Source organism: Cynocephalus volans, chromosome 11 (assembly GCF_027409185.1).
Source record: "Cynocephalus volans isolate mCynVol1 chromosome 11, mCynVol1.pri, whole genome shotgun sequence".
NCBI classification, from domain to species: domain Eukaryota; kingdom Metazoa; phylum Chordata; class Mammalia; order Dermoptera; family Cynocephalidae; genus Cynocephalus; species Cynocephalus volans.
The window spans coordinates 52,959,152-52,971,867 of record NC_084470.1 but is presented as its reverse complement, the minus strand read 5'-3'; the positions used below and the strand labels follow the sequence as shown (position 1 = coordinate 52,971,867).

Here is a 12,716-nt window from a genome sequence, read left to right as displayed (position 1 = left end):
TTTGTGCTTGGGGCATAGTTATTGAACACTCATGCCCATTACTATGCTAATACTATAACATCAGTGACCTTAATTTCTATGCTTTCATGGTAAGAGAAAATCTAGCATTTGTTGAATTAAGGGTTGCTTTTAAAGAGTTTGATCATAATCTTTTTGTGTTCTTGATTTCGCTCATTTTTAAAAAAAATCAATTGTTCAATCAGTGATTTAGTATGGTTAGTCATTAGTCCTGTTCACCAAATACATCTGGCTTCTTGACTTTCAAGTATGTGGTAGGATCTCATTCCCATTTTAAGGTAGATGTGCTCATGTGACTTGCCTTGGCTAACGAAATGTGAGCAGAAATTGTTATGGCAGAAGCTGCCAAAAGGAAACGCAGACACCCGGAGAGATGGAGAAGTCAGATGAGTTATTATGCTGGCAGTCTCAGGAGAACTACCCAAAAACCTGAGCCCCGAATGCAGGGTGAACTAGGGTTATATACTTTTCTTGAGCAAGTAAGCAAGCTTTTCTACTGGCTCTCCGTCTGTATCTAGGCAGAGTTACCTAAATTGGGGTCTTTTACCAGGTGGTTAAAAGTGGGTAAGGGGCTTTGGGTAGGGGGCTTCACCAGGTGGGCAAACTGGGTTATGGGATGGGAAATGTGATTGGGGGCTTTCTGCAACATGAGCTAGAGACCAACTCCGTCTCTCATCCATACAGGAAATGGTGACAGGCTGAGGTTCAACTCAGTCTCTCACGTCAAAAAAAACTGACAGCCTTGCAAACTGCAGAGCTATAGAGCTCAGAAATGCATTCAGCTGTTAACCCTTGACACAACTCTAGTTATTACTTACATACAGGCAGATATTAGCTGAAAAGTTAAAATAAGGATTAAAACAAGGAGAGGACAAGGAATTTAGCCACTTCAAAATGATGTGTATTGGGCCGAGCCCGTGGCGCACTTGGTAGAGTGCTGCGCTGGGAGCGCGGCGACGCTCCCGCCGCGGGTTCGGATCCTATATAGGACTGACCAGTGCACTCACTGGCTGAGTGCCGGTCACGAAATAAACGACGGAAAAAAAAAAAAAAAAAAAAAAAAAAAAAATGATGTGTATTATTTCCAGATAGAATCTTTAAGAGCAAGTGTGCGATTTGCTACATATCTTCCTCCTGATGAGGTAATTGGGAAGAAAAATGTAAAAATGGAGTTGACGTAAGCCTGGGTCATCTTTTTTTTTTGTATTTTTTAAAGAGGCTCAAACAACTGTATTTCATTCAATCTTGGCTCTTGGCTGCCCAAGAGGAGGACAGTAGAGGTCAGCCACAGAGGAAAGCTGGTTCCAAGCCCCAACTGTCCTTCCCCTTATCCCCAGGCACCTGGATGGTGTCAAGCCCTAGGATAACCCTGCAGGCCCCACAAGGCTGGCTTTTGTCCTCTCTCACTCCTTCCAGCTCCTTGCTCATCCTCAGGCCTCGGCCCCTTCCTCAATGGCCTGGGACAGTTGGACGTGTGGGGGCAGCAGAGCCCAGCCCTGGGCCCCATCAGCCTGGGTCCTGAGTGACTATGGTGAACATGGCTTTCCTACTAGCCTTCAATGGCTGTATGCATGAATGAGACATAAAGTTATGAGATTTTAAGTCACTAGGATTTGGTAGTTGGATATTACCACTGCATAACCTAGTTCGTCTTGCCTCGTATACTTCATTTTCATTATAAAATCTTCTTAGCCCAGGACACTGAACAAAGTGATGGTGTCTGGAAAAGAGCAAGGTGAGGAGTAGTTGAGTAATAGTTGAATCATAGTTGACTAATTTTTCCCCCTCAACTTATTCAGTGGTAAATGGTTGTCTGCTTCTTAATTTTGTATTGGGCATGAAGGTCTGAATTCTGTTTAATATCTCTCCCAAACTTCAGTTTCTGTGATGCAGTGAGCTCCAGCTGTGTTCTCACTGTTGTATTAGGCTCTATGGGAGCTACAGAGAAGTTTGGTACAGCTCCCACCTTCCAGTTGCTTATATTCTGGCATAAAATCAGTATCATATGAAAAAGCTAATACCTTGGTAGTCTTGGCAAACTGGACTCTGGTCCTGGTCTGTAAGTATCAAAGTCACAGAACACATCTGACCCTTAGTTTATTGTCAGAGAGAATTCCTGTAGTAGAATTCTGCTACTTTCTCCACGGAGTTGTTGGGGAAAGTATATGAGATCATATAAATGGAAATACTTTGAAAAATGTAGATGATTATACAAGTAGATATTATTAATTCTTTGCTTTACCCTGTTCTCTTTTTTGTTCTGCGAGATGAATATTGAGATCTTTGCAAGTGATGGAATACACTAATGTGACTTAGTTAAAAGCGTTTTGTCTTTTAGTTTGTATGTACTTAGAAATGTAGGAAAAATCTTATCATCACCAATAAAAGATTTTTATGTTAATTGTAAGTCTCTTACATAAGCAGTCATGTCATCTGCTAATAGGGATCGTTTTCTTTCTTTTTGATCTGTATGTCTTTTTTTTTTTTTTTGACTTGTTGCTTTTGCTATGCCTTTTCTAGTGAAATATTGAAACGGGAATGATGAAAGTAGACATTTTTGCCTGGTTTCTAATTTTAGGGCAGAAGCATTTAGTCTTTCCCCATTAAGTATTATGTTAGCTAGAGGTTTCTGTAGCTGCCCTTTTTCAGTTTGCATGAATGATGAATTTTGTTAAATGTTTTTTCTCTAGCATTTGATGTGATCATGTGATCTTTCTTCTTTAGGCTCTTACTATGGTGGATGACATTAATTGGTTTTCACATATTGAGCCAGCCTTGCATTCCCACAAGAAACTCTAATTGGTCATGGCGTATTATAATTTTTATGTCTTTCTAGATGCATTTGGATGCAAGTTGCAGGAGGATAGAGAAAGTGAAAAAGAGCGGAGTAGCATGGATTTGCTTCATGTTCTTGAGTACATAGCTCTCTGGTCAGAGGAAAAGTTTCCCCTCTTTCAGAGTTTTAGGTACTGGCTAGCGGCTACTGCTGTCCCCAACCAGCTGCTGCAGGATTACCTGGAGGCTGCTCAGGACAAAAGGGAAAAAAGAAAAACAAACCAGGCGATTTACCCTTCCCTCTCTGACCCTTAGGGTCTCTCTTTTCCAATCCTTGGAACAGAAATAGAGGACTTCTCTTGAGGTTCTTTCTGTTTGTACTGTTGCCTTTGAGTTCAGGCAGGGCAATACTAGAAGAGAAAAACAAAGGGAAGCTCATTGCTTTTTTCAGTAGTACTTCAAGTTCTAGTTTACTTCCCCAGTCTGTTAAGGTTTATAGAATTCTTAGTATTAATTCTTGAGTATAGAAAGTGCTCATTTTAGCCATTCAATGAAAAATATTATTTTTCTAACTCTACAACTTTGCCAAATGTTGTGTGTAATATAATTATCTTTCTAACTTCTTGTTCTACACACAACACTATAGAGAGCCCCAAAATAAGTTGATTGTGTTGGCTTTCTCCTGTTGAATAGCAGAAACGTAATGGAGTGTTCTGGGCCACAAGATTCCAAGGATCTTTTGCAGAACCCTCAGAGTGGCCAAGAAAAAAGACAGAAGAGTGATCAACGACTAAGTAACTCTTTCAGACTGGGTAAGCTTTCATTTCAGCACGTTCATGCTGCTTAGAATGCTGTTTCAGAGAGTTCCTAATTTCAGTGTTATTTTTATCTTTAAATCTCTGTTTGTATTATGCCTTGCCCATGGTATTTTGTTCCTTTATGGATAATATGTTACTTTCCTGCCACAGAAAATCCAACTGAGTTGCAGCCTAAGAGTACTGTTGGGGCTCAATTGAATGAAACCATGTTTCTTCTCAGGTATGTAAAAAAGAAAAAGCAATAATGGATCAATAACAAATAAGAGGTAAGTCTTTTTAAGAGCATCTTCTGTCCTGGTGGCAAACTGTGTTACACAGAGATTAAAAGGCAGGGATATTGATGACAAGTTCCAGTTTTGGTCTCCATTTTCAAAGTTACAGTTAAGTGCTGGCCAGTGGAATCGTGATTTTTGCTCTTTATTTTTAAAATTTTTAATGAAATCAACTTATTTTTCCTAATTTTAAGGGTTAAAACCTCTTCATTTTGTACTTTAACTTAAAATAGAATTGAATTTAAAAATTCCAAAAGTCCGCCTTCTTTATTTGGATAAGGACTTCCAAAAAAGAAGAGGTTGTGTTTTTCTTTAAATATTTTTTATATGCGAGGCTTAAACAATGTTTGTAATTATTGAAAGAATTAAAATCAGAATGGTATCTTGAAGTGATTAGGACTAGTGTATTTAAAAATTTAATAATGTGTAAATATTAAATGTATTTTAAAATACATTTTTCTCATAGTTTTTTTTTTTTTTTTTTAAAGATGACTGGTAAGGGGATCTTAACCTTTGACTTGGTATTGTCAGAACCACACTCTCCAAGTGAGCTAACTGGCCATGCCTACATAGGGATCCAAACCTGTGGCCTTGGTGTTATCAGGACCACACTCTCCCAAGTGAGCCATGGGCTGGCCCTCATAGATAGTTTTATTTCATGAAATAAAGGTTATAATAGTCAACTAAAATTTCCTGATCTGTTTTACCCATATTTAAATGTGAAGTATATAAAATTTATCTATATACACTTTAGGCATTTTAAATTCAGTTTTTTAGAAATTTTTAAGAAAATTTTATGTGCTAAGTACTTGTTTAATGAATGAACAAACAGATAAGTGAAAGACAGGTGAGAATCCTGATTTTGGGGAATTTGAAGGAAATAATTAAAAAAAGACTCTAATGATCTAAAGGGAAGGATTTCTTAGAATGTGAAAAACTCAGAATCAGAGACCCAGGAATAGCGTAATGACCCATAGAGTATGGCAGGTATATATATGTGTAGGAGGAATTATTAAAAATACATGCAGATTATAATTTACTTGTTCCTTATCCAACATATTTTTTCAAATATTTAAATATTTTCCATCCTTTGTAGAATATCTATTTTATTAATTGATCTGCCTATACCAACAGACATTTAAAAAATGGTAAAATCAATGTTTTAAGGTTTCTAGTTAAAAAAGAAAATACTGTACATAGAATGGAAGCTATAAATGAAAGAACTAAGAAATTAGCCAGGAAATTAGTTTAAAAGCGGTTACAAAAATTATGTCATATAAATGCAAATTAGGCTTTAGACATTTTTTACATGAGATCATATAGAATCCTTATATTCTATCTTTTTTCGTAAGAATACTGAACACAGGATAAAGTTTCTGAAATCTGAAATGTGTATTTTTCAGTTCTCGTCCTACTCCGAGAACTAGTACTGCAGTCAGATTAAATCCTGGTGAGGATGTGACTCAAAATTCACCACAGAAGACTTCTCCTTTGACCAAGGTGAGCAGAGATGGAAATTGTTTTCTTCATAAGATATAGAGGTTCAGAAGAACAATCTCAAGTTGATACATGAACCATGTTCATAATTACGAAATTTACAATAAAGTCGGCTTCCCTAATCATCATTGTTTTTTCTAGTAAGTGCTCTGAGAGAGATTTCATTTAGTTGCTTTATACTTGTTTTTTGAGTGACAGCTTTATTGAAATATAAATGATGTACCATATAATTCACCCGCTTAAAATGTACAATTCAGGGGCTTTTAGCATATTGAGTTGTGTAACCATCACCGCAATCAATTTTAGAACTCTTTTGTCATCTCACAAAGAAACCTTGTACCAATTATCAGTCACTCCCACTTGCTGCATTTCTTCTGCACTCATCCTAGGCAACCCCTAATCTACTTGCAGTCTTTATGAATTTGCCTGTTCTGAACATTTCATATAAATGGAATCATATAACATGTGGATTTTTGTTACTGGCTTTTATTTAACATAATGTATTCAAGATTCATCTGAGTTGTAGCATGTATCAGTACTAGATTCCTTTTTATTGCCAAATAGTATTCTGTTGTGTATACATCTTTTCCATTCATCAGTTAATGGACATTTGTGTTGGTTCTACCTTTGGGCTATAATGAAAATGCTGCTATAAACATTTGTGTGTATGTTTTTGGATTTTAGTTTTTACACATCCTCATCAACACTTCATTGGGGTTTTTTTTTGCGGGGGGGAGGTTGGGGAGTAGGGGTGGCTGGCCAGTATGAGGATCTAAACCCTTGACCTTGGTGTTAGAATATCGTGCTTTAACCAACGGAGCTAACTGGCTAGCTCTGTTTGTCTTTTTTTTAATTGTAGTAAAATATGCATTACATAAAATTTACCATTTTAGCCTTTTCTAAGTGGTTCAGTGGCATTAAGTACATTTGCAGTGCTGTGCAGCCATCCATCATCCATCATCCATCTCCAGAATATTTTCTTTTTTTTTGTAACCTAATTTCATTTATTTATTTTGTTTTTAAAATTTTATTTCTCAATATACATTGTAGTTGATTTTCATGCCCCTTTATCTGTTCCTCTCCATCCCCCTCCCCCCATCATATCTGTTCACTTAAATAGTTCAAGGAATTTTGGTGGCTATTCTGTCTTCTTCCCCCTTCCCCCCCTTGTTTTGTTTGTGTTTATTTATTTATTTTATTTATTTTTAGCTCCCGCAAATAACTGAGAACATGTGGTATTTCTCTTTCTGTGCCTGGCTTGTTTCATATAATTTTCTCTAAGTCCATCCATGTTGTTGCAAATGGTAGTATTTCATTCTTTTTTTATAGCAGAGAAGTATTCCATTGTGTAGATTTACCACAGTTTCCTTATCCAGTCATCAGATGATGGACATTTGGGCTGGTTCCAATTCTTGGCTATTGTAAATAGAGCTGCAATAAACAATGAGTACAGGTATCCCTTCAGCATGAGGATTTCCATTCCTCTGGGTATATTCCCAACAGTGGAATAGCTGGGACATATGGTAGATCTATCTGCAATTGTTTGAGGAACCTCCATACCATTTTCCATTAAGGCTGCACCATTTTGCAGCCCCACCAACAGCATATGAGAGTTCCTTTTTCTCCACAACCTCTCCAGCACTTATCATTCTCAGTCTTTTGGATATTAGCCATCCGGACTGGAGTGAGATGGTATCTCAAAGTGGTTTTGATTTGCATTTCCTGTATGCTGAGTGATGTTGAGCATTTTCTCATATGTCTGTTGGCCATTCGTAAATCTTCCTTTGAGAAATGCCTATTTAGCTCCTTTGCCTATTTTTTAATTGGGTTATTTGTTTTTTGCTGTAAAGTTGTTTGAGTTCCTTATATATTCTGGATTTTAATCCTTTGTCAGATGTATATTTTGCAAATATTTTCTCCTGCTCTGTTGGATGTCTTTTTATTCTGTTGATGCAGAAGGTTTTTAGTTTGATATAATCCCATTTGTTTGTTTTTCCTATAGTTGCTGTGCACACTATAGGAGTGTACACACTCCTACTTCCTAGAGTGTTTCCTGTATGTTTTCTTTAAGGAGTTTTATTGTTTCAGGATATATATTTAATTTTTTAATCCATTTTGAGTTGATTTTGGTATGTGGTGAAGGGTAAGGGGCTAGTTTCATTCTCCTGCATATGAGTATCCAATTTTCCCAGCACTACTTGTTGAAAAGGCAGTCTCTTCCTCAGTATGTAGATTTGCTGCTTTTGTCAAAGATCAGATGGCTGTAGGTATATGGATTGATTTCTGGGTTCTCTATTTTATTCCATTGATTCGTGTGTCTATTTTTATGCCCATGCCATGCTGTTTGGGTTATTATAGCATTGTAATATAGTTTAAAGTCAGGTAGTATCATGCCTCCAGCCTTATTTTTTTTTTGCTCAGGATTGTTTTGGCTACGTGTGGTCTTTTTTTGTTCCATATAAATGTCTGGATAGTTTTTTTCCATCTCAGAGAAAAATGTCATTGGAATTTTGATGGGGATTGCATTGACTCTGTAGATCACTTTGGGTAATATGGACATTTTCATAATGTTAATTCTTCTGATCCAGGAACATGATATATCTTTCCATCTTCTTGTGTGCTCTTTAATTTCTCTCAGCAGTGGTTTGTAGTTCTCTTCATAGAGATTTTTCACATCCTTGGTCAGCTTTATTCCTAAGTATTTTATTTTTGTGGTGGCTATTGTAAATGGGCAAGCTTTCTTGATTTATTTTTCTGCATAATCACTGTTGGAGTATAGAAATAGTACTGATTTTTATGTGTTGATTTTGCGTCCTGCAACTTTGCTGAAATCATTTATCAACTCTAGTTTTTTTATAGAGGCTTTAGGCTGTTCAATATATAGGATCATATCATCCGCAAACAGGGACAGTTTGACTTCCTCTTTTCCAATCTGGATGCCCTTTATTTCCTTCTCTTCTCTGATTGCTCTGGCTAGTACTTCCAGCACTATGTTGAATAGGAGAGGTGAGAGTCAGCATCCTTGTCTAGTTCCTGTTTTTATTATCCCATTTAGGATGATACTGGCAGTGGGTTTATCATATATGGCTTTAATTATGTTGAGATAATTCCATCTATGCCTAACTTGTAGAGAGTATCATGAAACAATGTTGAATTTTGTCAGATGCTTTTTCAGCGTCTGTAGAGATGATCATACGGTTTTTGTCTTTGCTTTTGTTGATGTGGTATATCACGTTTATTGATTTGCATATGTTGAACCAAGCATGCATCCCTGGGATGAATCCCACTTCATCACGGTGTATAATTTTGTGTATGTGTTGCTGTATTCTGTTAGCTAGTATTTTATTGAGGATTTTTGCATCTATATTCATCAAAGATATTGGCCTGTACTTTTCTATTTTTGATGCATCTTTGTCTGGTTTTGGTATCAGGGTGATGTTGGCCTCATAGAATGAGTTTGGGAGAATGGCCTCTGTTTCAATCTTTTGAAACAGTGTAGAAAATTGGTATCCGTTCCTCTTTGAAGGTTTGGTAGAACTCTGCAGTGAACCAGTCTGGTCCTGGGCTTTTATTTGTTCGGAGCCTTCTGATAACAGCTTCAATGTCTTATTGTTATTGGTCTATTCAGATTTTCTATATCTTCTTGGCTCAGTTTTGGTAGTTTGTATGCACCCAGAAATTTATCCATTTCCTCGAGATTTTCAAATTTGTTGGCATATAGTTATTTATAGTAGTCTCTAATGATTTCTTGTATTTCTGAGGCATCAGTTGTAATATCACCTTTTTCATTTCTTATTTTTGTTATTTGAGTCTTCTCTCTTCTTTTCTTAGTTAATCTTGGTAAAGGTTTGTTGATTTTCTTTTCAAAAAACCAACTTTTTGTTTTATTGATCTTTTGTATTGTTTTTTGGGTTTCTGTCTCATTTAGTTCTGCTCTGACCTTAATTATTTCTTTCTACTAACTTTAGGTTTGGATTGTTCTTGTTTTTCTAGATCTTTAAGGTGAAGTGTTAGGTTGTTTGCCATCTTTCCATTCTTCTGACATAATCATTTAATGCAATAAATTTCCCACTTAATACTGCTTTTGCAGTATCGCACAGGTTTTGGTATAATGTGTCATTATTTTCATTAGTTTCAAGAAATTTTTGATTTCCTGTTTAATTTCTTCTTGGATGCATATATCATTAAGTAGAATGTTGTTTAATTTCCATGTGTTTGTATAGTTTCCAGAGTTTCGTTTATTGTTGATTTCTAATTTTAATCCATTGTGATCGGAAAAAATACATGGAATAATCCCAATTTTTTTGAATTTGTTGAGACTTGCTTTGTGACATAACATGTGGTCTATTCTGGAGAATGTTCCATGAGCCGATGAGAAGAATGAATATTCTGAGGTTGTTGGATGGAATGTTCTGTAGATATCTGCCAAGTCCAATTGGTCAAAAGTATTATTTAGATCTTTTGTTTCTCTATTGATTTTTTGCCTAGATGATCTGTCTAATGATGAGAGTGGGGAGTTCAGGTCCCCTGCTATTATGGTGTTAGTGTCTGTCTCTTTCTTTACATCTAGTAGTGTTTGCTGTGTAAATCTGGCTGCTCTGACATTGGATGCGTATGTATTTATGATTGTTCTGTCTCCTTGATGGATAGATCCTTTTATCATTATATAGTGGCCTTCTTTATCTCTTTTTATGGTTTTTGCTTTAAAGTCTATTTTATATTATATAAGAATAGCTACTCCAGCTCATTTTTCATTTCTATTTGCATGATATATCTTTTTCCATCCTTTCACTCTTAGTCTATGTGTGTCTTTACAGGTCAAATGAGTCTCTTGAAGACAGCATATTGTTTGGTCCATCTTTTTAATCCAGTCAGTCAGTCTGTGTCTTGAATGGGGAGTTTAATCCCTTTACATTTAGAGTTATTATTGAAAGGTTTTGATTTACTCCTAGCATTTTATTAATTTTTGTTTAGATGTCTTAAGTACCTTTTGTTCCTTTCTTTCTAATTTTCTGTTTGTCTTCTGTATTTGTTGGTTTCTTGGGGTGATAGATTAACGATTTTTTTTTCTCTTTTGTTAGCATTTTTGTTTTGCTGGTACGTATTGTTCTTTCTTGAGTATTCATGGCAGTGATGGTTGTTTTTGTGGTATCAAACCCAGTACTTCCTTGAGAATTTCTTGTAGGGCTGGTTGTGTGGTATTGAACTCCCGCAGTTTTTGTTTGTCTGAGAGATATACTATTTGTCCTTCATTTAGGAAGGATAGCCTTGCTGGGTAAAGTATTCTTGGCTGGCAATTTCTGTCCTTTATTGTTTTGAATATATCATCCCATTCTTTTCTGGCTTTTAGGGTTTCTGATGAAAAGTCTAATGTATTCTGATTGGGGCTCCATTATAGGTGACTTGCCACTTCTCTCTTGCAGCTTTTAAGATTCTCTCTTTGTCTTTGAGTTTTGCCAGTTTGATTATCACATGTCTTGGAGAGGATCTTTTTGGGTTGAATGTGTTTGGGGATCTTTGGGCTTCCTGAATCTGGAGATCTGTGACTTTTCCTATGCCTGAAAACTTTTCTGCTGTTATCTCATTGTATATGATTTCAATGCCGTTTCCTTTTTCCTCCCCTTCTGGAATACCCATGATTCAGATATTTGAGTGCTTAAGGTTGTCTGTAGTCTCTCTTAGATTTTCTTCAGTTTTTTTGATTCTTTTTTCTTTTCTCTGGTTTTCCTGTGTTAATTCAAATAGCTTGTCTTTCCTGTGTTAATTCAAACAGCCTGTCTTCAAAGTCAGAAATTCTCTCTTCTCCTTGTTCAAGTCTGCTGGTTAAACTCTCTGTTGTGTATTTTATTTCGTTGAATGAATCCTTCAGCTCCACAAGATCAGCTACATTCTTTTTCAAGGCATTGATTTCCTTGTACATTTCTTCTTTCAGATACATTATATTTTTTCTCATTTCATTTTGTTGTCTAACTGAGTTTTCTTGTATCTCATTTAGTTTCCTTAGAATTGTTACTCTAAATTCCTTGTCTGTCATTTCAAAAACTTCCTGTTCTATAGGATCTAGCACTTGAGAGTTATTATTTTCCTTTGGTGGTGATGTACTTTCTTGATTTTTCATGTTTCTGGTATCTTTCCTTCGGTGTTTTGTCATTGTGGCCAGGGGTATCACAGTCCACTCGTTTCACCCTGTTGTCTGGCCTGGATCCTGAAGGGATTGCCACTTCTGGTCAGCAGGAACTAGCCTGGCTTGGTGTTCCCACTGTGCCTGCCTGTTCTGGGACAGCTGGCTTGGGTTGTAGGGGCCCTGAGGCTCTTAAGACTCTCCTGGCAGTGGGGACCAGCCTGGGCCAGAAGTCCTGCCCCACCTGCCTTCTCTGGGACAGCTGGTCAGGGTATGGGAACCCTGAGGCTCTTGGGACTCTCCCGGTGGCGGGGGTCAGACTTGGCTGGAGGTCCAGTGTTGCCTGTCTTCTCTGGCATGGCTGGCTTGGGGTGTGGGGCTCCCGAGCCTCTTAAGTCTCTCCTGGTAGTGGGGACTGGCCTGGGCTGCAAGTCTCGCCATCCTTGACTTCTCCGGCCAGCAGGTTTGGGGCGTGTGGGCCCAGAAGTTCTAAAGTTTCTCTGTGCAGTGGTGAGCAACCTGAACTGGGGTCCGGTGGTGCACGGTTTCTGTCTGTTCCCTTGTTCCTTAAGAGTTGCAAATTGGTCGTTCTGTGGGAGAGAGGGACACCAGGAACTGACTACTCTGCCATCTTGACTGGAAACGTAACCTAATTCCATCTCCAGAATATTTTCATCATCCCAAACTGAAACTCTGTACCCATTAAATAATAACTCCCCATTCTCTATTCCGCCTACCCCTGGCAACCACTGTTTTACTTTCTGCCTCTATGAATGTGCCTATAGTAAGTTCCTGGTATAAGGGGAATCATAACACTTATTTTTCCTTTGTGTCTGGCTTAGTTCACTTAGCATATTGTCTCTAGGGTTCTTCTATGTTGTAGCATGTGTGATAATTTCATTTGTTTTTCAGGCTGAATAATATTTCCTTATGTGTGTATACCATATTTTGTTTAGCTTTTCGTCTGTTTATAGACACTTGGATTGCTTCTAACTTTTGGCTATCGTTAATAGTTTGGCATAGTCCATCATTTTGATTATAGCCACCTTAGTGGGTGTGAAATTCTATGTCACTGTTGTTTTGATTTGCATTTATCTGATGGCTAATGATGTTGAGTATCTTTCCATGTGCTTATTGGCCATTTGTCCATCTTCTTTGGAGAAATGTCTATTAAAATCCTTTTTTTTTTTATATTTAAAGCCCATTTTTATTTGG

General features: G+C 37.2%; 1 protein-coding gene across 1 annotated transcript in view; it reads left to right on the top strand.

Moving 5' to 3' along the window:
• The window catches only part of ULK4 (unc-51 like kinase 4), a 574,722-nt gene that overhangs the window by 35,295 nt on the left and 526,711 nt on the right, over positions 1 to 12,716 (top strand). Inside the window, exons 10-12 of the mRNA XM_063114672.1 lie at positions 3,487 to 3,605; positions 3,762 to 3,831; positions 5,287 to 5,383. Coding sequence (XP_062970742.1) covers positions 3,487 to 3,605; positions 3,762 to 3,831; positions 5,287 to 5,383 — 286 coding nt within the window. The remainder of the gene's footprint in view (positions 1 to 3,486; positions 3,606 to 3,761; positions 3,832 to 5,286; positions 5,384 to 12,716) is intronic.